The following is a 22,926-nucleotide window of genomic DNA, read 5'->3' as shown; positions in this document are numbered from 1 at the left end:
CATATAGAAACAATATGGTCTCCGATGTAGCAAAGGTTTGCTTTAAAATATTTAAATAAATGTGTGAAGACAATTCACACTTCACAGCTCAGTCCACAACTACCTAACAACTGTGCTATGGGTGCTAAGTAAATGATGGGAAAACTTTTTACATAATAGGTTTAAGTTGTAATTGTTGTATAGCTTTTCGATACTCTTGTGTATAATAATAACTAAATATCAATTCTCAACACAAGCAATGAAGCGATATTTTTTATATATACCTTTTTAGTTTTTTTCCTAATCTGGGGGTATACGAATTAACTTTTTGCCCGCGACACGTTGAAAGCCTACATCACATTTCGTTATTATGTTGAAAATATTACAACGTGGGTGTAGAGCAAAGAGTAGTACCTACTTATAATAATAATACTGGTATATTAGAACTTACATTGGCCTGAATATCGTATACCGCCATACTAACGTTCATCAATAATCAATTTAATTATCTCGGAAATTAAAAAGAAAATAAAACATAAAAAATCTTTGACGTTTAATTGTAATCTTTTTGAAATGTTGTAATCTGGTGTAATAATGTCGTTTGTGAAATTTAATCACAAAAAAAGAGAAGTATCCCATCACCCATGGGAGCGTGTGATAAAGAGCCACAATCTCAAAAACTTGAAATATGCGCATAATTCAGTACAGAATCCCGAATACCCCAAAACAGAAAAGAAAAAACACAATGTAGACACGGTAAAGTTTACCATTATCGGAGACCGAGTCACTAAAGAATTTAATTATTTTGTCAACATAGCAAATGGACTACATAAGTACCGATCGAAATTATTTGATGCTCCATCCATAAGAGGTATTTTAATTAATAAATTGCAAAACCTAAGATTCTACTAGATAATAGTAGGTTATTATTTTCTAGTTGGACTGGCAGAAACTGAACTCAAAAGTAAAAAATCCCTAAGTACTAATAATATAATATTTTCTGTCTCTTCTTCACGCCTACATATGATTTTAACGTTGTGTCCCATTCACAATTTAAACCGCGATTTCGTATTTTAAATGGTTTTAATGGCCAATTTCACTATTTAGTGAGCAACATGTAAAAAGATTAGAGAGACAAATAACACAATGTAATAACACAATGAGGTCTAAAATATATATTATGCCAGTAAAATATATAATAGTTGCGTCTCAACTTAGACCCGTCCCAGAAGAGAAGCTCCTTGAAAACCCCTGATAGCCTATTTTTCCTTTGACTACGCGAGCGAAACTGCGGGCGGTAAGATAGTCTATACCAATAAAAATTTATCGCCAAATGTGTTGCTAAGCGCAAGTCTCGAGAAGCGCTCGAAATCTCGAACTCTGCAGATTTTTTTAAGGTTTTTGTTGAGGCTCCAGGAAGATTCTTCTAGTAGCAGATATAGGCAGATTACATATTAATTATCATGTTTATTGATAAAACAAACAACATTCATTTTCGTGTATTTTGTTATATTCTGTTAAATGTAACTAGCAATTAAGTACGCAGTACCTATAAAGTAAGACGTTTGTATGTCGATGTGCATTTCTCTTGTCACACTATACTTGTTACGAGTCTACTGTGTTTCAAGTCATTAAATGTACATGAGCCCCCATAATGTTTTCTGAAAGCCGGATCCTCTGATTACACACATCGTTTTTCATATAGGAGTAACAACGGTAGAGTGGCCACAAGTTTTGAATGATTTAAAAAAGCAGTTCGGTGGTATTGCTTACTGCTTGAGTAGCAGCGTGGCTATTATTCTGAATGATAAATTTCTTGGCGGAGAAAAAGAATTTAAAGACATAATTAACGCTAAATATTATTATCACATAATATTGGATTATTACAAGGAAGGCGTAGATCAATTCGTAAATTACGTCCGCAACTCTGGGGTATGTCGAAGCCAACTGTCATCTATTGTATTGAGTTGTAAATTCAAAACAACTTATTAAACTTTTCATGTTATCTTTCAGAGACCTTGCGCTTATATGCACATTTCAATAGATTCGTATCCTATCGGAACATTAATATTTATGGTTAGTTTTCATAATTTTTTTTTTATTTAAATATTCAAATTCAGACTAGTTTGCGAACAAACTTACGTTTCCAATTGTAAATGTAGATCATTAGAACTAAGCCTTACTTCTCATCACACACTTACTTTGGGTTGTAGAGACCCTGTGACGAATAATTATAACACAATTAGCACAATTAGCTGGTGCTCTATGAATTAATGAGTTTAATACGTTTTTAATACTAATACTATGAAGGGTTTGTATAAATACCTTAATATCCTACTATCTTTCCTACTAAATACTAATATTATAAATGCGAAAGTTTGTAAGGATGTGTGTGTGTTTGTTGCCCTTTCACGCAAAAACAACTGAACCGATTGCAATGAAATTTGGTACGTAGACAGCTGGACAACTGGAATAACATGTAATCAACTTTTTATCCCGATATTCTTACGGGATACGGGCTATAATTTTATAATTTTTTCAGCTTTATGCAGATATTGTACCTAATACGTGTGTAAATTTTCTACGGCTATGCCAAACAACTAAAGGCGGTTATTCCGGAACACCCGTTCACCGCATAGTTAAAGATTGCTGGATACAATGTGGTGGATTTGGATTGAAAAGTATCGATTTAGACTGTGAAAACTTTATTGTTCCTCATGATAGACGCGGAGTTTTGTGCATGGCGAACGACGGAAGGTAGTTAGTAATTGTTTTGTACCTTGAACAATACCGTAAGACCTTCCTTCTATAATTCCTTATCCTTCACACACCACATCACATAATTAATGTATAAATTTTAGACACGTTGATTGTTCCACCCAGTTCTTTGTGTTACTTCAACCAGCCCCTTGGATGGCCCAGAAATATGTCGCTTTCGGTCAACTTATAGATGGTGAATCTGTTTTACAAAAAATTGAATCAATCCCTACTTGGTACGAGTCCCCTTCGGTAGAAATTCTCATATATAAAGCTGGAGTACTAAATCTTGAATGTCAGGATATAATAATTAATAAAGGAACTAATGCTTATATTGATGGGCATATAGAAGAACTCGTTTCTTTGGGAAACCTCTTTATTGAGGTTAGTTTTGTCTTGCTCTTTGTATATTTGAACATTATCTTATAATTATATATTATTAATTTTTGATAGGAAATTATGGCAAAAACATTTTTGGAAATAGAGTTGCGAGAGTTAGCACTAGAGGAACAAGCTCGAGGAGAAGCAGAAGGATCTGTTGAAGAAGAGAAAAAGAACATAAGAGCAACACAAAGGTCAGTACATTTTGCTAATTTTGCGAAAAAAAACAATTTGCGAAACGAATATGATACATTTTCAGATTTATTCGCAAAAAAGAAGAAATCGAGAAACAATTGAAAAAAAGTCAAACTGATCACCCACGACCATCAACAGCCGTGAGTGAAACTGTGGACGAAAATAATGAATTTGATGTTGAGGTGTACGACTATGAACCAGAAGAACACGCGACCCCCTATAAACACATGTCCTTGAGTACGTTGAGTGTAAAGCATCAGCCAGAAAGATTGTACTACATACCTCTGACGGATGTTCCATACCCGGGAGAAGTGGATTCAACCTATAACCTAAAGAAGTATATCTTTGATAAATTATTTGATAATATTCAATAACTACTAGAGATCATCAGGCCTCTTTTTAAATTGGAGTAGACTTAACTAGTGTTTTTAAGATTGCTTCATACATTTTACTAATTTTAATGCAAACACTGTACTTATTACAGATTTTTAAGAGGCGACTATTGCCTTGAATCCGATTTACAAAATGAAATACCCAAAAAAGTAATTGCCCCTCAAGATTCATATATTTCCGACATATACAAATTTGACGACGACTCGGACGAAGTATCGTGTAAGTTTAATAAATTAACAAAGACATTGTAAACATACATCTTTAATAAAAAAAACGTTGTTCAAATACAATATTATTTACAGTGAAATCGCTTGAATCAGAGGAAGAGAGGGAAATACGAAGATATTTAAAGTGAGTGTTTTCAAATAATATTATAATTTTTTTTCTTTGAAATGATTTAAAATTACGGTTATCATCCAAACCTAAACTGTTTGGACCATAACCGTAATTTAATAATGTGTCGACAAATATTATAAAGAATCGTTTTTAGTCTGGCTCTAAATCTAAATCACTTGTAAAAAATCTATGCAACATAATACTTATAAAATTTACCAATCAAGTCTAAATAATGTTAGAGTAGAGCACGCTTAAGCGCGAATTGGGCCAGCTCGCACCCGGGAAGTTACAACACACCCACGATTATTGGCGTAATAGAATCGTGTTATTTTATTTTAAAACTTAATTATTTTTATAGGCTTAACGTAGATCGTGTCAGCTTTGCTGGCGGAGTGATCAAGGGCATCGCTCGAGGAGTTGGTCAGTTTAATATATTCGACGGTACAAGAAAGTAAGTTTAAATACATAATTAATAAACCGCGCAGCGATATAATGAATAGTTTGAAAATATATATAGCACACATAAACAACTAATTGTTATTATGATTAACTAATTATATTATTGAAATAATTATCATTGCTTTTATGACTAATTATAGGTCTGAACTAATAACTGACGAAGAGTTGAGAAGATTTAGGTGAAGTATATGAAATTTTTACTTTTATTGTATTTGTATTAATATATTTTAGTACGTAAGTCTAATACTTCTATCTAATTATTTTACGTAATCGGATTCGTTTTTTTTTCTGTTTTATTGTTTTTTTTAATGGTTACAGAATACAATCTATAGACCGAAGGTCGAGAGATAATGGTGATAAGTAAGTTTATAGGAACTTTCAATAAAATTCTTCTGTGATTAAATTTACCTATATAAGTTTGTGTGATTTTTTTTTATCCTTCCTTTTCGCTTAGAAAAGTTTCAATAAGCATACCATGGGGTGTAAGGGAACCAAGCAAGATAAAAAGGCGTCAAACTGGTTTTGTACGTATGGAGGACTTGGAAAAGATCCATATAATTCAGAGAATCAGTTCACCAGATTTAAATGATTCAGATGACGGATCTTTCACGAATAGCCGGTATTTTAGTTTTCTTTTTTTTGTATTTTGTCTTTCGGTATTCTTTTAGTCTATTTTTTTAAATTGCTCAATATTTGAATAATCTCTCAGTTTTCACGTCATTGAAGCATATGGAACGCATTTTCAAACACAAATAATAAAATGATGTTTAAAAGTCCCTTTTAAGTAGTATTCAAGTAGAAGGTGGTAGTTAAAAAAAATATAATACATTGCAAAACAGATTTGGATCGAGATGCCATCTAACTCCAAAAACACACATATAACATATCAAATCAAATCAATATCAAATCGCCTACGTCAATCTACATACATTTTATTTCAATAATACATTCTTCTAGAAAGGTAAGGATTGCACAATCAGCAGTGGCCGCACAGACTGGATCCAGACCAGCCCGTCGCCCAACAGGTTTTGTAAAACCAGCACAACTGGAACTTTCTGACTCCGATATGGAAGTCCGACGACAATCCGTACTGACTCGACTGTATGAGAATCTCTCTAATGACGAAGATATTGGAGGACCTACTTTAAAAGATTACAGGTAATTTATTCAGAATAACCGAATAACACATTTCAAAAAACAAAAAAACCTCATCTCACCCTAGCTACGACAAATATTTGCAGGCCTTTTGGGGAGACTGAACATAAAAATCTTTTGTTGACGTACTCGCCGAATTCTCGGATCAAAAGCGATGAAAACACCCGGGAGAAATATTTGAGACACTCTTTGACGGTAGAAGAAGTTTCATATGACAAAGTGATGAACTTACAACACAGCAAGAAGGTGGCTCGAAAGATATCTTCTGATTATGTGAAAACTATAGACCAAATGGAACATAAGACCGAAAATTCCATAAGAAGCGTGGAATATGCAAAGAATAGGCCCTCGATGTCAGTTTCGGCGTATCAGGCGAAGAATTTGAAATACGAACTGGAAAAGAAAAAAGCGCAAGAAACAAACGAAGGAAAAGGTAAGGAATACTTGAAATTCTTTTATGATTAAAAATCTTTTCGGAACATTTTCAAATACCACATGGTTTACGGATTGATCTAGATATTGTAAAGTTATAATCACTTGTGTGTAATATTGTTATATTTTATTTCAACTGCAAGGATTACGACTGCCTGGTGACACTCCATTGTATTCCATGTCCGATGCGAGTAAATAAAGCGGCGTATTGAAGAATTACTTTTTATAACATTCCTTATATTCATTATAAAATCTAAAAGTTGTAAGAAATTTTATAAACTATACATTATTTCTGTTTGTGATTTAATTAAATTTTTTTATGCACAATATGCTAAAACCATTTTTATTTGCTTTATTTTTCCCAAAACTGGTCATCAATCTTTATTAATATACAATATGCATATTTTATTATAATATCATAATGACTTCTTCGTTTGCGTTTAAAATTAAAAAACAACGTGTGCAATTTATAAAGTTATTTAAAGCACCATGTTCCTTTCTCAGGTACAGGATCGAAATGAGAAAAACATAATTTTTATCGAACAGAAAATATATTTTCATGCAAGATTTTGAAACATATTATTTACTTTTAGATAATGTAAAAGTTCGTTTAATAAATTGATAAAAACCGGTTACTTGTATTATTCACATACAGAGTAATGAATCAAACAATAAATAAAAGGAGACATATTTTTAATAACACTGTAATTGCACATAAAATTTTCCATCACAATATTAATATTAATACTACAAGGTACGCGATACGGTTACACTATAACCGTTGTACACTTAACGTGAAAATATGATTGTACAATATGTACGTATTTTCATACCAAACGTACCAAAATATTCATAAGTATCATACCCACTTCCCGCTGCGACTGTACAAAATCTTTTACACAATATTGTAGTTAACTGTACAATGTACTGAGCATTATTTCAATTTATGTACATTCACCTACACAATTCATCCTTACATACAAACGGTAAAATCTAATGGCACACGCGTGTAGAATTTCAGCGTCGAATATTTGTAAAAACGCATAGTGTATGTTATTTGTATGCTATATTATGCTATGTGTTCCATGATATCGATGCCAATAGGTAACTATATACACTCAACTATTATATACACTATATTGATCCACGTTTTAAGATTCATAACATCTAGTACCCCAACTTTTAAGACACTTCAACTCTTAAGTTTACCAATCCTCACTCACCATACAAATTTTTCATATAAGGTAGCTTTTGAGCTAATTAAAAAATGTATACCAACTTGTTTTGACGTAAACAATAGCAATATGCTAGTAATTCATATCTAAGGATATATAAGGAAAAAGAGAAGCGATACTTTATGTGAACTGTTGGTCAAATAATTTTAGTCTTTATTACTATCGCTTTAGAAGTCTAACGTGTTTATATAAAGCCTATTGCAACTATTCTAAATATAGAATACGAAATATCGCTTCCCTGCAACCCTATTTGAAAACAAGCAGTCGAACCAGTTCTAATATATGTCTAGCTAATGACCATGACCGTGTCCATGACCATGACCATGGCCCATCATAGCGTAACCGTTGACCTGCGGCGCTCTGTTGTTGTTGTTGTTCTGACCATCTGCGTTGTTGTCGTTGTTGTTGTTACCGTTGCCATTGTTGTTTCTCGCTTCAAGTTGTTGTTGCCACATTGACGCGTAAAAACCGCCTTGTGCTAGTAGCATTTCGTGGCTGCAAATTTCGTTTTTATTATGTTACAATACTCATTTATTTTACTGTTTAAATTACAAGGTATTCAGGAATTTAAAGCTGTATTTTTAAAAAATGGCCGTAAAAAGAATCACGCCAATTGGTTGAATACCCACGGAAAAGTTACAAAAGATTTACAGTTACAAAACCAAAAAAACACAGTCCTATTGAGATATCGAGATATCCCTTCCTTTTTGGGTGCACGTAGGTTCAAAGGGGTAACAAATGGCTCGAAAATGTTTTGCCCGATTTTTATGAAAGTTTAAGTATTTTATATAGCTCGAATGTTTGCTGAGTCATAGTATTTTTAGAAAAAATATAACATATTATTTTCTTAAAATGGTGGTACTCACTTTCCTCTTTCAATGATTTCCCCATCTTTGAGCACAAGAATCTCATCTGCGTGAATTATAGTAGACAATCTGTGTGCTATTATTAACGTTGTGCGGTTGGCACAGACACGAGAGAGTGCCGCCTGTAATTATATATAATAAATAGCATACAATACTTATTGTATATAAATTATTTTATATACTAATAATTATTTAATAATCTGAAGAAGCACAATATAACAAAAGCTGTGGTTACATCACTTTAACTTTTCTATACCAACATTCCACCCGCTGTTTTCCACGATAAAAATTAGCAACGTGCCAAAAGAAAAACAACCACTTTCACGTTTATTTTATTTGTTAATATTCGTAAGGATTCGATTAAATTGACTCAAAATGTATCTCGTCCAAAAAAAAAAAATGTCAATAAATAAGAACAATAGGGTCACTCTTTACTCGATTTTAAATACAATCACTAAAGACATTAAAAGTGTCACCTGAATATTCCGCTCCGTGTTGGTGTCGAGAGCTGACGTGGCTTCGTCCAACAGCACGATGGCTGGATCTTTGAGCAATGTTCGCGCTATGGCTATTCTTTGCTTTTCACCACCACTCAAACGCAGACCACGTTCGCCGACCTGTAGGGGTTTTATTATTTTATAAATACTTATAGTTTTTTTTTAGGTATAATAAATAAATCGTGACTAATCTCGTCATATAATGTAGTTATATTTACTTCATTCATTATTCATATATTTTAGTAAATGTTCAATTCATTTATTATCATTGTATGCAAACCGTAATTTATCAAATTGAAAACATTACAACACGCGCGCCCTCTGTCGACGATGAGCCAGTGTTGCAAGCACACAAAAAATATAAAAAACGAGTCTGATACGGAACTATTTATTTTATAAATTCATATGCATCCCCCGTACGTATTAATGTATGAAATGAAATGTGCCACACAGATTCCCAATGCAGTGCAGCTAACTAGAAGCTGTTCTTATAATGTGCAAGGATTACTCCTACCGCGCTTCTATCAGCATACTTTGAAGTCTCAATCTTAAATTATAGATGGTTACCTGTGTATCATACGCATCAGGGAACGTAAGGATTCTGTCGTGGATGTCGGCATTCTTCGCCGCGGCTATGATGTCCGCTGACGAAGCGGTTAATCTCCCGTACTGGATATTGTATCTTAAAAGTGAACACATACTTTAATAAAAATAAATAGGAAATAATGTATATTTATTTTATAGTTCAAAACGTTTTCATTTCATACAAAAGAACAATGAAGAACCTCCACAACAACCCACTGACCCCTCAGCTATCCACTAACTTCACAACAACTCACTAACTCCACAACAATCCACTGACTCCCACCAACCCACTGACTCCAAAGCAACCCACTGACCCCACAGCAACCCACAGACCCCACAGCAGCCCACTGACGTCACGAGAACCCACTGACCGCACGGTATTGTTGAAGAGCACGGTGTCCTGCGGCACGACGCCGATGTTGGCGCGCAGCGAGGCCTGCGTGACGGTGCGCACGTCCTGCCCGTCCACCAGCACCGCGCCCTCGTTCACGTCGTAGAAGCGGAACAGCAGACGCATTATCGTCGACTTGCCGGCGCCGCTTGGACCCACCTGGGGATCATTTCGTTTTATAGCTAGAATTCACTTTTGAGTTACTAAGCTGAAAACATGGTACAATTTATTGTGTACGAACAGTTAATCGGGAAACCGATAGATGTGGATATAGCTTGGATGCATGCTTAAATAACTTGCGTAAAGGCAGTTTTTGAAGCTAGAAAGCATGGTACATTTCATTGTGGACGGACAGTTTAAAGTGAATCCGATGATGTGGGTATGTTATAGACTATTTTAACCGCACTGAATACGGATGCGGCGATATCTTTAAGAATTATTTGTAGATAAGTTTATTATGATTAAGATTTTGTGTGTACAATGGGACTGACAGAGTCAATGTCGTCTCAGTCCCTAAATAAAATAAATAATGTAAAAAGATACATATATTTGCAATAATTGACGGGTTATAGTTGATTCGTCGGCTCCGCTTGGAAATGGATAATATATGTCACGGTGAGATTGTAAAAACCGTTACATTATAATCTAACTCGCAAAATCTCAAGAAATTGTGGTGTGACACACTATCCAATAGTTACTAGATACATAGAATCTCGTGAGATAGTAATTCAACGGTCTTTACAATTTTATGGTAACATATAAAAATCTGGCCCGTATAGTCAAATCATATGAAAACTACGATCAATTATACTGTTTTATGAACAGGAACTTGAAATACCCAGGAACGTCCAACACATTCGCCACATAAACACTCACCAAGGCAACAGTAGAGCCAGGCGCGACCTTGAAACTGATGTTATTAAGAACCAATCTCTCCGGCCCATAGCCGAAGGACACGTGCTTGAACTCGATGCCCCCGCGCCGCACGAGCAGCTCCGGGGCGCCGAGCGCGTCCTTCACATCCGAGTCCACTCGCATCAGATCAAACATGTTCTCCATGTCTATGAAATTCTTCTGTATGGCCCTGTAAAGAACATTATTAGAAATACTATAGTCCTTAATTTTTTTATGATAAACTCGTTGCTGCCCGCAGCTTCGCCCACGCGGTCTTAAATAAATTTTCATCGTACAAACTTTCATCCCCAATTTTATCCCCTTGCCTACGTCATTTCATCTATCTGCATGTCAAATTTCAGCCCGATCCGTCCAGTGTTTTGGGCTGTGCGTTGATAGATCACTATGTCAGTCAATCAGTCAGCCACCTTTGAGTTTTATATGAGTTTTTATACATTCTTTAATTGGAATATAGTATAGATATTAATGAATGAGATTCATCGATTTGTATTATATGAAGTTCAAATAGCGACACTTTAAGTTAGCAGAAGTGAGTTAAATAACGTCGAGAAGTGGCCAAAATATTCAATATATAAAATATACCAACAGACGAAAAGTGTACAATCAACAATAAACCTCACCTGTAGTAAGTTCCGAACCAGTTCAATGGCACATACAACTGGACAATATAAGATGCGAACAGAACATAATCACCGACCGTCAACTCGTATGTACGTACAACCATGGACACCGCTAACAACGAGCCAGCAAGTAAACCTGCAAAAAGAAACATGTATGTATGTAATAATACTAAGCAATGATAATAATTCACACCCTGTTATGTGTGTTAATGTAATTATAGTTTAAATCGCATAAAAGTATTTTTTTATGTTAATGTTCTGCATTGTGTTGAGATTGTTCAAGGTAGCAACGATATCAATACTTCTTTCTGTATATCATCAATTTGCTTTGAGTTGTGAGGGCAACTAGAATAACTAAAATGTACCAAATTTATATATTTTATTAACCATTGGGAAACATAAGGAAAATTATTGTATACGTACCCTCGGTGGGTTGCGCATAACTTTCATCAACATATTATTGAATTTTTTTGCCATTATTCGTAATACATAGTATGCCATCTATATATCAATTAATTATATAATATATTTATATTAATCATTTGTACAAGTTGCATTATAGTTAAAATCACATATAAGTATTATTTTAAGTAATAGTCGGCAAACTGGTGGATCGTCTCACATCTGATGGTAAGCGACATCACCATTGTGAAGATTTTCATTAGTTAATAGTTAACAAATTAGGGTTACAATGTGATATCCAATTTTGAATCTTAACTCATCAAACTCGAATAACAACAAAAATTATCACAAGTCTATCCCCATTGTGAAGTATTCATTGATAATTTCAGCTCAGGTACAAAAGCATAATATAAGTATTCAATCTAAATAAATACGATGAAAATGCATTTTGCATTTATGCACTTATATTATAATAACGTTCTTTCCACGAGTAGATATAAATAGATGCTGTGCTTGAGTACAGACAGACAGACAGACTTTTACATTATAATATTTTATTCGTACGCCGGAATATAGATAGAAACAAGTAATAATAATATTGTATTCCAAACTTGTGGCAATTAATGGTGTCGTAAATATATTTTGGACGTTGTATAATATTCGCATTTAATTAAGATCATTGAATAAATTATACAGTACATTAAGTAAATTCGCAAAGTATATAAAAACAATAAAAAGAATAAGCAATTTTATGTGGAAAATCTTAGTATAAATTAAAAAAATAAATAAAAAAATTGAAGCGGTAAAGAAACGGGCCACATTTTAATGTATTTAAACGAAAAAAATCTAAATACTGCGAAACAAGTATTAAATGTTAAAACATTTATTAACAATACGATAATTAAATAGATTATAAAATAGACAGTTATTATGATGTTTGTAAACAAATATCTTAATCACAATATGTAATGGGAGTCGACTAATTGCATTGCAATAATTGTTAAGATAAATGGCAAATTAATTATGAGTTAATTTATCGACATACATATTTACTTTTTTACAAACTTACCAGTGCATATGATAATGTTCTGCATTGTGTTCAGAATGTTCAAGGTGAGCAACGATTTGAATTCTTCTTTCTGAAATGAATCAATTCGCTTTGAGTTGTGTCTAATTTACATATGTATTTTAACCATTGGGGAAGACAGGGAAATTGTTTTTGTTAAAATTTTATATATTCATTGTTATACATATAGTTTCTCTTATAAGGAACTAACCCTGGAAAGTTGTTATGTTAATAAGACACAACTCATTATTGACAATTTTTTTATTGCACGCATGACCTTGGTAGGTTTCGCATAACGTTAATCGATCAACTGTTCAAAATTATGGTCAGAATTTGCAATTCATAGAACGGCATATAACAGAATTAATACATATTTTTTTTATATTAAACGTTAGCTAACATCATCATTAAGGGATTTGTAATTTCATCATTAAGGGATTTGTAATTGTTGGCCGATTCTCACACCTATCCATATGGGATAGGCACACAAAATTTTATGAGAATCGATCTAGCCGTTTCGGAGGAGTGTGGTAACTAACATTGTGACACGAGAATTTTACATATAATATAGAGCTTTGTACAAGTAAAAAAAATAAAGTACCTGAAAATGTAAAATAGCATCCTTGTAAGAGACAACCTCATACGATTCGGCTCCATAGTACTTGACGGTTTCGTAATTCAGAAGGGAATCTACGGAACGCGCCTTTTGCTCATTGTCAGCTAGATTCATACGCCTTTGGAATTTCGTCCGCCACTCTGTTACCGCGATTGTCGCAACTGAAAATAAGCAGAGCGCAATTTATATATAAAAAAAAACTTAGCTGCGCCCCGCAGTTTCACCCGCGTAAATCTGTATCCCGTAAGAATATCGGGATAAAAAGTTGCCTATGTGTTATTCTAGTTGTCCAGCTATTGGTTCAGTAGTTTTTACGTGAAAGAGTAACAAACATAAACATACACATACACGTACAGCCATCCTCACAAATTTTCGCATATATAAAATTAGTAGGATAGAATAAAATAGATATAGAAAAAAGTGGAAGATTATAAAGACAGGATTCTGATTTCTGACATATTGACTGATTGGCCGCTGCGAATTGACGATATTATAACACACTAATTATTTTAAAAATTTGGTTATTTGGATACATTTTGTTCATATTATATTTTGTTCATATTATATAATTTGCGATTTTCATAATTACTGATGTTGCGACTTAAATGATTGCTAAAATTAAATTTTTATTCTTTAAAAAAACATATATTGCTATATTTGAATAATGTTGTGTAGATTTTATATTTTACTAAGCGTACTAAATTAGAACTACCTGAGCAGCAACTTACGTATATAAAGCAGCATAGTAGAGAAGACAATAACACCGAACCATACATTATACTGCGACACAAAGTACACCACGGCCACCAGAATGTCCACCAATGTGGGTGTTATAGAGAACAGAATATACGATAGCAGGTTGTCTATGGAATCCGTCCCTCTATCCATAACACGAAGAACTTCTCCCGTCTTCCGGGATAAGTGCCATTTGAGAGGCAAGTCGTGAAGGTGTCTGAATAACTCTAACTGAAACAAAGTTGCTGTTGTAAGTACATAGATGGTGTGTCGGTAGAAAGCTTCGGCAAACTTTCAATGCTAAGCCGATTCGGATGAGATTTGGTAAATAGATAGTTTGTGATCCGAGGAAAGGATAGTTCTAATACCGGAAATCCGACAAAATGGGTATATATGTATTTTCCTTTTACAGTGCGGGCGGAGTCAAAAAAAAACCTAGTTGAATGGATAATTAATTCTATATACTATTATTTATTTTTAAGTGCATAACGCAAAAGTTATCACTTATTTAAAAACCTGTTTTTAAAACAAAAATCTAAAAACACATTAAATATGTGACATATTTGACTAAACCTACGGAAAACTTAGTCAGAAAAAAATTATACTTCATAAATTCTTGTTATAATTCAACTCTTCGCGTCCCTCAAAAACCTACAGCACTGCTTTAACACTGTATCTTACCTGCAGCTCCCTAGTAGTGTACTGCTGTACCCTGATCCACAGAAACGAGCGGAGGTTGTTCAGGAAACCCATACCGCCAGTGCCGCCCCCTTGCAGGAACTTGAAGAGAACGTATATCACCACCAGGTCCCATCGAAACTCGAGGGGTGGTATTGATAAACTGTTCACTGGAAGAATTGCTCATTTGAATATTATGTTATGTACTAGTAAACTTTTTTTTGGCTTTTTTCTTAAGCAGACTAGATATTATAATCAGCCCATATATGTTCCCACTGCTGGGACACAGGCCTCCTATGAGGGTTCAGGCCATAATCCACCACGCTGGCCAAGTGCGGGTTGGCAGATGTCACACGTCGTCTAACTTTTGGTTCTTAGACATGCCGGTTTCCTCACGATGTTTTCCTTCACCGTTTTGAGCCGTGGTGATGTTACACATGCGCAGATAAATTGAAAAATCAATTCATTTCCTGCATGCTCGCCTGGTCTCGAATCCCGACTTATCGATTTTAAGTCCTCACCATTGCTTTTTATTAGATATAAAAAGTTCTTATATTGTGAACAGATACTTAAAACAATTAAAATTAAAGTATACTACCCAAAAGTCTCCCTACCATCGATAAATGATATATTATGTATTAGGAATTATAGAATTGCCGAAGTAACATACATACTTATAAGCAATAAGATCTTACTAAGCAGTAACTACGTAAAATAAAAAATAAAAATATACAATTGTAGCAGCCATATATATCACACATAGGCACAAAATTTTTTATTGAAAGTTTTGATTAAATAAACAGTAATAACTGTATCAATAAATAAATAAAAAAATTGTAACATAACACAATAGCCTAGGTCATCCCTTATTATAAATTAAATTTTCTAGTTTTTATTATTTATTTTGTACGACGGTTTGATACCACAATTGTCTAAGTGTGACCTAAATCCTGTTAAGTACGTGTAATGTTATACGGACTGTGAACCTACAGAAACACCACAAGCGCACTTTGCCGGTTATCATCATTAGTCCTAACAATTTTTTCCAATTGTTATCGTTTTCCTTATACATATCGTATAGTCGAATTAATTAGAACATATTTTAATGAAAAATTATTTCTTTTACACAAAGATTGTATTTGTATAAAAATAATGGTATTTATTATATTTATTTATTTTGCGCATTTTAATAAAAACATAATAAAAAATCTAAAATAATGTTGTTAATTTACTACTAATTTATAATAAAGATTACTGGTTTCGTTTCATTAAAACCGGAACCCAGACTGAGAGACAGGCTGGATTTAAACAGGCGTCTATATTAATAATAACTAAGATTGTTTTGGACACGTGTTTATTAACATAACATTATTAAATTTATTTTAAACGACGTTCTCAAAACCGACAGAGGGTTCTCCATAAGTCGCGTATTTCGTTTTACGTTTGATGGAGATTTGTTGTCATTTGACACCTTTTAATGTATTGTAGGTACTATTGTACTTATAGCCAAGCTAATTATTGAAGTCGTGAGCTTATGCCAACATTAATCTTAATTCTAAATATTACTAGCTGACCCGGCAAACGCTGTTCTGGCTTACTCTTATCATTTAGGGATATAAAAAATAGATGTTGGCCGATGACCTAACCATTATGCACACAAAATTCCATAAAAATCGGCCCAACCCTTTCGGAGGAGTACGGTAACTAACATTGGGACACGAGAATTATATATATTGAGATTTATTTTTCATCAATTCAAATTGTATGATGATACATATTCGTTGATTACTAAAGAAAGTTCATTGATTTACATACTCGTATTTCATATTACATAAGAAATGTCACATAATACACCAAGGTCACTGCTATTAAAACACTGCTATTTGAATATCAATATTTGCGATTTTTCTTGTATCTTAAAAAAAAGGCTCACATATATCGTTAATTAACTAATATTGCATTGTACTCTCGATATTAAGAAATCATTAATAATTTTTTTTTGTACATAATTGGGTTTATATCAAAGTATTTTTTGTATAAATTGAAGCTTTAAAACCTGTATAATTTTTATTTGTATAAATTTCAATTGTTGAATATTAAATAAAAATTATTATTGAATACTATTATTGAGTACTAATACATAGGAGATAAAAGGTAATAGGTATCTAAGCTATTCTTTTCTAAAACATGATTCATTATTAAGCTACAAAAGTTTAAAATGCATTTTTCATATATATCGAGGAGATAAGTATTGGATACAATGGCGGGCTCCTTAATAACCAAATGAATAAGACAAGAAAACTCACTACAGTTTAACACATAGTTTAATTAAGTTTAGTATGTCGAAAATTACCGTATCAATTAATCCAGTAACTAAATATAGGTACGAGAAATCACATTTGATTTCACCACTATCTTAATATCATCTGAAATTCCTAAGTGATTACAACTAAAATTCCTTAAATGAAGTCAACTCGAAATTATGCCATTTCCACTTCCAGAAAAGGATCGATACTGCCAACACACAGAAAAAAAGTATTCACCACGTTCCACAGTATCAATCCGCGTGGCAAACACGTTTCTCTCCCGTCTGTGAAGGTCATAACAGTTTTGATAAAAACGATTTTTTTTTTGTTTTTGCTATGTTAGCCAATTCTTTTTTACTACGCGAACGTCGAATGATATACCTGACCCCGACTATTCCTAACGTACAAGCACTAAGATAAATTATTAACGTTACGATAACGCGATAACCCCTTGCTATTTTACGAAGTACCTATGTAAACAACGGACCTACGAAAATAATTATATCTCTATAGATATCCGAGGTGCGTGTATCGGATGAATATACGCAAGTGGACAAAATATTTTGCATTATATTATTATATAGTATAGGTAAATTTACCTAGGGTATAAAGAACAAATTAAACATCGCATTGTTTAGATTTTAGATAATGGATACAGTTTTATAAATGATACAATAGAGATTATCTTTGGCAATCTATAAATTTACATAAATACAAAAGGGTTCGGTTAAAAAAAATGAACTATTGAAGAATTGCTCACCTATAACTAAGAAAAAATCATATCATAAGGCCGTAGCCGCACCTTAGCACTCGGCGACCCATGATCCCACCCCAGCAATCCCTCTTCTACTATTCTTTCGGGCATCCCATGACTTAAGTAAGTTTGAAAGATCAAATCCCACCTCATGAGCGAATTCTTCCATACTTAATTTTTTAAATAGGTATTCTAGTGCTGTAAAACTAAAAACTAATACTCACCGATAAGTTTGTTATAGATGGGAACGTATAAATTGATGACTCTTCCAGCAATCAGGGCCAAAATGCATATAAGCACGTAGATTTGTAAGCATAGACTCTTCTTTGGCCAAAGGAAAGGTATTAATGTTCGTAACTTGCTAAAAACGTTCCGAAACGTTGATCTATTTTCTTCCTGTGAAGGGATTACTTGTCTATTACATACAATTTTGTATGAGACATTGCAATAATCATTTGCTAGCTATTAAAATAACTAAGGAGTTTTATATATATAATAGATTTTAATTAACTATATTATTAATAAAAATCCAAATATTTTTTTTAATATTAATCGTATGGCGGTACTACTACTATTTTAGAACATATTATTGAATCACTACCTGTAGTTCCGGATAAAGTATTAACATTGTCAAGATGCACTTTAAAATAAACTAAAAATATGATCGAATCGTAGAAACAACTTATTTTATGGAATACCTTTTTGAATAAATATTTTTGAGATGGTATGGAACCATAATAATTTTGATATGGACATGACATCTTAAAACTAGATAAATAAAATAAATATACAAAAATTCTAATGTATACTATGACATTGTCATAGCAGTTAGGTCAAAATCTTCTAAAATAATTTGATGTCAATATGTAAAAAGCAAATAGACATAGTTAACAAAAATAGAATATACGTAAAATATTTTATTGGTCCTATTTTAAGTTGTAAGTAAAAAAAAAAACAATTTTAAATTATTTTGTTTACGTTATTATTGTTGCTATCTACGTCATAGTAATTAATTCAAAAATCTATTAACCAATAAATAATTCTTTTAAAATATTTTCTTACCCTTGGGAGTAAATTCCTTCTATTACTATCTTCCCCTTCAAGATATTCGAACTGGTGCATAATACCAGGTGCCTTCATCCCCAATATAAATATGATCATACAAGACACATATCTCCCAACAAATAATGCCATTTCCAAGCGGTCTTGGAGACTGAAATTACAAATCACTAAAATGTAGAGAAATTATATATTACCTCACACTATATCATAATATCGTTGTACATACTTCTTTAGATGCCACCACCATCCTTCCTTATTAAGATTTAAGAACGATAAGTTCTCAGACACGAATACCATAGCCCAAAATACGAGCAAAACGAATCCATGTCCTCGCGGTGGCACTGAAGGCAATAAAAATCGCCTCTCAAGCGTAGCCAAGTACGCTGACAGCGGAAAAACTATGAGATTCCCCACTAACGCTACGATCTGAAAGATTGATGATGCTTAAATTGGGATTTATTATCTTAGACAAAAGTTGGTTTTCGGATAATCAGTCTTGTAAGAGAATATATATCAAGAAAACTTATCAGTTTATAAATTAATATTTGAAAAATCAAATCAGTACTTGTTTAGGCTAACCTAAAATTGGTTTTATGTGTTAGATAGGTTGCGTTTAGCGGTTAATACAAAATGTATTAAATATAAGAAGATTTTTTCTATAAAGGATAAGACAATTGTAAAATTTGGCAATAGACCTGTTTTAATGATAATTCAAAGTCAAAATTATTTATTTCGATTTAAACCCCAAAGGAGCACTCACGAACAAAACAATAATATATTAAAAACATAACTTAAAAATTATAATAACATAAAAATAAATAGAAAACAAATCTCAATTAATTATTACAATTTCCATTCATAATTCGCATTACTAAATAAGTTTATAGTAGGCTTTAGAAATGAGAGTACGTATTATTAATCTAAAATATTCTAGTATCTATTATTAATCGAAGTTATTTAACTATGTAGAAATGTCTAGCAAAAAAAAACAAGAGATAAAAAATAAAGTAAACCTCCGTATCGCGATATTAATACGGGTAGAATATAAATACGTTAAAATTCTTGATCAAATGTATGTGCACTGTAAAATGCCAAGGTAATCAAGTTATTTATTCCTTATGTTGTTGTATTACATAGTAAACGATTTTGTTCGTATTTTATTATGTACAAAAAGCTTTTACTAGTGATATTTTAATTTTTTATTTTTAAAGAGTTAATCATAACGTATAATAGGTATAACGTATTGTAAATAATGATTGCAATGAATGGTGTAAGTAATTTCTAAAGATATTTCTCCTATACTATAATTTGTGCAGAGAATTAAAAACGTTATAATAAATCATAAATGAAAAATATACAATCGATGTAGTTATGGAAATATTAACTATTCAACCACACATAAGTGACGAAGAAATAGATCATTAAGAAAATATAAGCAGGTTCCATTTGAATATTCACTACTTGTAGCCCGGTTTCGCGCGCCATTTCGACATACCCGCCAACTTGTAGTATCGTAAATTATTCCGGCATAGTGGCGCGTGCTATAGTTTATTGCTCTTACAAATAAATCGTACTGGGCCGTAATAATGCATGCTTTTTATCTTTTAAGGCAGCTTCTATTAAGATATCCAGGCTCTGTCCAAGTTTTATAAATTATTTTTTATTATTATATCATATCCAAGCAGAAACGAATCCAACCAACCAATAATCATTAAAATTCGAAAAGCCATTCTTGAATTATAAGCAGGAGAATAATAATTTCTTTTAAATATAGCTAAATATTATTTTGTGTTTTATTTTTTGTGTATAGTTTAAGAAATTAAATACCAACATCTCCGTCAGCACGCTCTGTATAAAGTGTTCGAAAGGTAGTTTTAAATAATATAATGAATATATCACCTTTAAAATCCATCAAGCACCCTTTAATTTCTATATATAGGTAGATACTTCCACAAGTAATGAGATGTGTATAAGTATAGCTTATACTGAATCATCACATATCAATATGTTATAGTAACACAAACCTTATCTAATATTATTGTATATTTATTATACACATAATAGTTAAATGTAGTTACATAATCTTAATAATGATGTAACTGCAAATAGTAAACTATATGACATGCACTATATTAAAAAAAGTTTAATATATCTTGTTTTATGCTAACTTATAATAAGTACATACCATATATCCATAGATATGTCCTCCCTTAAACAAAAAGGCCTGTAGCAGAAACCTTGTTACAGCTAGTGCTGGCACAAATAATGTGAAAAACAATTGCACTAGAAACAATTTTGATGACCTGACATCCATAACTTCTGTAGCATAGCTGCAAAAAAATAGTATATCTTCAAATATTAAGTTATGAGACAAAATTTTGATTGATTCAATTTATAATATAAATAAAAAATATCTAAATTTTTATAAAAAATACCTAAGCAAATATTATTAAGGAACCATTTGTGTTTTGGTATGTATGATTGTAAAGAGTGTAAACAAAAACTACTGGACCATTTTCAAAAATTCTTTTGCTATTAGAAAGCTGCATCTTCACTGGCTCTATTTTATATTATCTCTATTAGTTTTTATGTGGTTATATAGTAGTAAATAAACAAACTATTCATAGTAGACTGACACAAAAAAAGTTTAATTATTTATTTATTTAAAAACTTTATTGTGCTGCCACCATAAAATACAAAAAAGAAAACTTACTATGAGAAGATACAGCACAGAAGGTGGTCTTATCATTTATGAGTTATCCCTATCAGGCTCTACTAAATAGGGGGTAGGTTTTTACTTGTATAGATTAATTTTAAAAATTAATATCATAATAAAATAATATAGACACACAAGTGTTAAATATTATTATAAGTCATAGTTAGCTCACATAAAAATGAGAAATTTAAAAGCTGTCATATTAGTTAGAGAAATATCATGATATAGAACATAATATACAAAGTTGATTGTAAGATTTAAATAATGACATCGCACAAGGCTTTTAAAATTTTCAGTTGGCAATTCGAATTCATTATACATTCAAATATTTTGTTCAAGGTCATATGCATATAAAACTTTTAAGTGGGTATACTTAATTAAAATTACCTTAGAAAAAATTAATATTTGTTAAATACATAATACACTACAATATACAATTATTTAATTTCTAATTCTTGCGAAACAGTTATCATACTTATTACCACCCTATGTACATATAAATATTTTGTTATGATAACATTAAACTCACACTTGTATGATACTATTCAATCAAGATATCAAAACTCCTGAATCATCTATATGTTTGCAACACATTAGACAATGAAATTAATTTTTCTGCTATAATGGTACAAAATTACAAGAAATTGTTTTGGCCTACTTCAATTACTATGATTTTTTATTTTTAATTTAGGATACATATTATAGATAAATCAAGAGAACCATTGTTAGAAACTTTAAAATCTATTAATAGGTTCATCTGTGAAGAACACTTAAAACTTAAAATACATGCAAACATGAAAATTATGATATCAACATGCACTTAGGTATACATACCGATTATACATAATAATTTGAATAACACCAAATATGAGAAGAAACACTCCTATAAAGGCTGCACTGGCTGTTTCCATAAAACATTGTGAAATCCCATGGTCCACCCATATCTCACCCAATGTAACGTTCGGTGGACAATACTCCATTTGTAAGTCTACAATAGTCATTATATCATTTCCATTAAAAAACAATATTTATTATGTAGGTAGCTCTTTAACGAAAATTAAACAACAACGTGCCCTGACAACTGTTCACTGAATAAAGATTTGTAAAGTTGAATATATAAAAAACTTCTTTATAACCGGCAAGAATGTAATTCTTCCTTTTACATAAAAATTTATTTGAACGACGAAGACGCAAAAAAAATAGTTGCACACATTAATACGAATTCAATATATTTTTATATCACTTCTGAGATTGACATAAGTAAATACCTTATCGAAAATCCTTAATCACGCTCTGTACCGTATAAATAATACATGTGTGTAGATTCTGCAAATTATAAATTATAAAATGTTCATTCAAATTAAATTTACATCTGAGAATGACACTAACGACAAA

The 22,926-nt window shown here is 32.1% G+C and overlaps 3 protein-coding genes across 3 annotated transcripts in view; 1 reads left to right on the top strand and 2 right to left on the bottom strand.

Annotated features, from left to right (window-relative positions):
• LOC119830858 (HEAT repeat-containing protein 6) overlaps nt 1–5,486 on the bottom strand; it is a 15,587-nt gene extending 10,101 nt beyond the window's left edge. Inside the window, exon 1 of the mRNA XM_038354026.1 lies at nt 5,430–5,486. The gene's annotated coding sequence lies outside the window, so the exon portion shown is untranslated. The remainder of the gene's footprint in view (nt 1–5,429) is intronic.
• On the top strand, nt 574–7,552 carry LOC119830960. Its single transcript, XM_038354153.1, has 16 exons — nt 574–850; nt 1,685–1,911; nt 1,993–2,055; nt 2,522–2,736; nt 2,841–3,120; nt 3,190–3,311; nt 3,377–3,649; nt 3,797–3,924; nt 4,008–4,056; nt 4,400–4,492; nt 4,641–4,679; nt 4,819–4,860; nt 4,955–5,119; nt 5,458–5,658; nt 5,742–6,088; nt 6,592–7,552. The coding sequence occupies exons 1-16, from the start codon at nt 574–576 to the stop codon at nt 6,606–6,608; spliced, it is 2,538 nt and encodes an 845-aa protein (XP_038210081.1). The 3' UTR covers nt 6,609–7,552.
• Nucleotides 6,902–22,926, bottom strand: LOC119830859 (ATP-binding cassette sub-family B member 6, mitochondrial). Its single transcript, XM_038354027.1, has 17 exons — nt 22,800–22,926; nt 22,366–22,519; nt 21,001–21,145; nt 19,042–19,241; nt 18,816–18,966; nt 17,978–18,149; nt 14,697–14,863; nt 14,009–14,246; nt 13,266–13,441; nt 12,668–12,737; nt 11,197–11,332; nt 10,538–10,745; nt 9,642–9,820; nt 9,253–9,367; nt 8,665–8,805; nt 8,189–8,310; nt 6,902–7,817 (listed from the first exon to the last, which is right to left on the bottom strand). Exons 2-17 carry the CDS (start codon nt 22,509–22,511, stop codon nt 7,613–7,615), a joined length of 2,571 nt encoding a protein of 856 aa, XP_038209955.1. The 5' UTR covers nt 22,512–22,519; nt 22,800–22,926; the 3' UTR covers nt 6,902–7,612.

Source organism: Zerene cesonia, chromosome 12, assembly GCF_012273895.1.
Source record: "Zerene cesonia ecotype Mississippi chromosome 12, Zerene_cesonia_1.1, whole genome shotgun sequence".
Classification (NCBI taxonomy): domain Eukaryota; kingdom Metazoa; phylum Arthropoda; class Insecta; order Lepidoptera; family Pieridae; genus Zerene; species Zerene cesonia.
The sequence above is the reverse complement of the archived record's forward strand: the minus strand, read 5'-3'. Positions and strand labels throughout refer to the sequence as shown.

Bases quoted from the DNA above. Each gene is read 5' to 3' on its own strand.
- LOC119830960 (XM_038354153.1), top strand. From the start codon at position 574: ATGTCGTTTGTGAAATTTAATCACAAAAAAAGAGAAGTATCCCATCAC. The intron at 3,121-3,189 runs GTTAGTTTTGTC...AATTTTTGATAG, and splicing joins TGGGAAACCTCTTTATTGAG to GAAATTATGGCAAAAACATT. The intron at 5,659-5,741 runs GTAATTTATTCA...AAATATTTGCAG, and splicing joins CCTACTTTAAAAGATTACAG to GCCTTTTGGGGAGACTGAAC.
- LOC119830859 (XM_038354027.1), bottom strand. From the start codon at position 22,511: ATGGAGTATTGTCCACCGAACGTTACATTGGGTGAGATATGGGTGGAC. The intron at 12,738-13,265 runs GTACTTTATTTT...GATTCATTTCAG, and splicing joins ATGCTATTTTACATTTTCAG to AAAGAAGAATTCAAATCGTT. The intron at 10,746-11,196 runs GTGAGGTTTATT...TGTTCTTTACAG, and splicing joins TGGTTCGGAACTTACTACAG to GGCCATACAGAAGAATTTCA.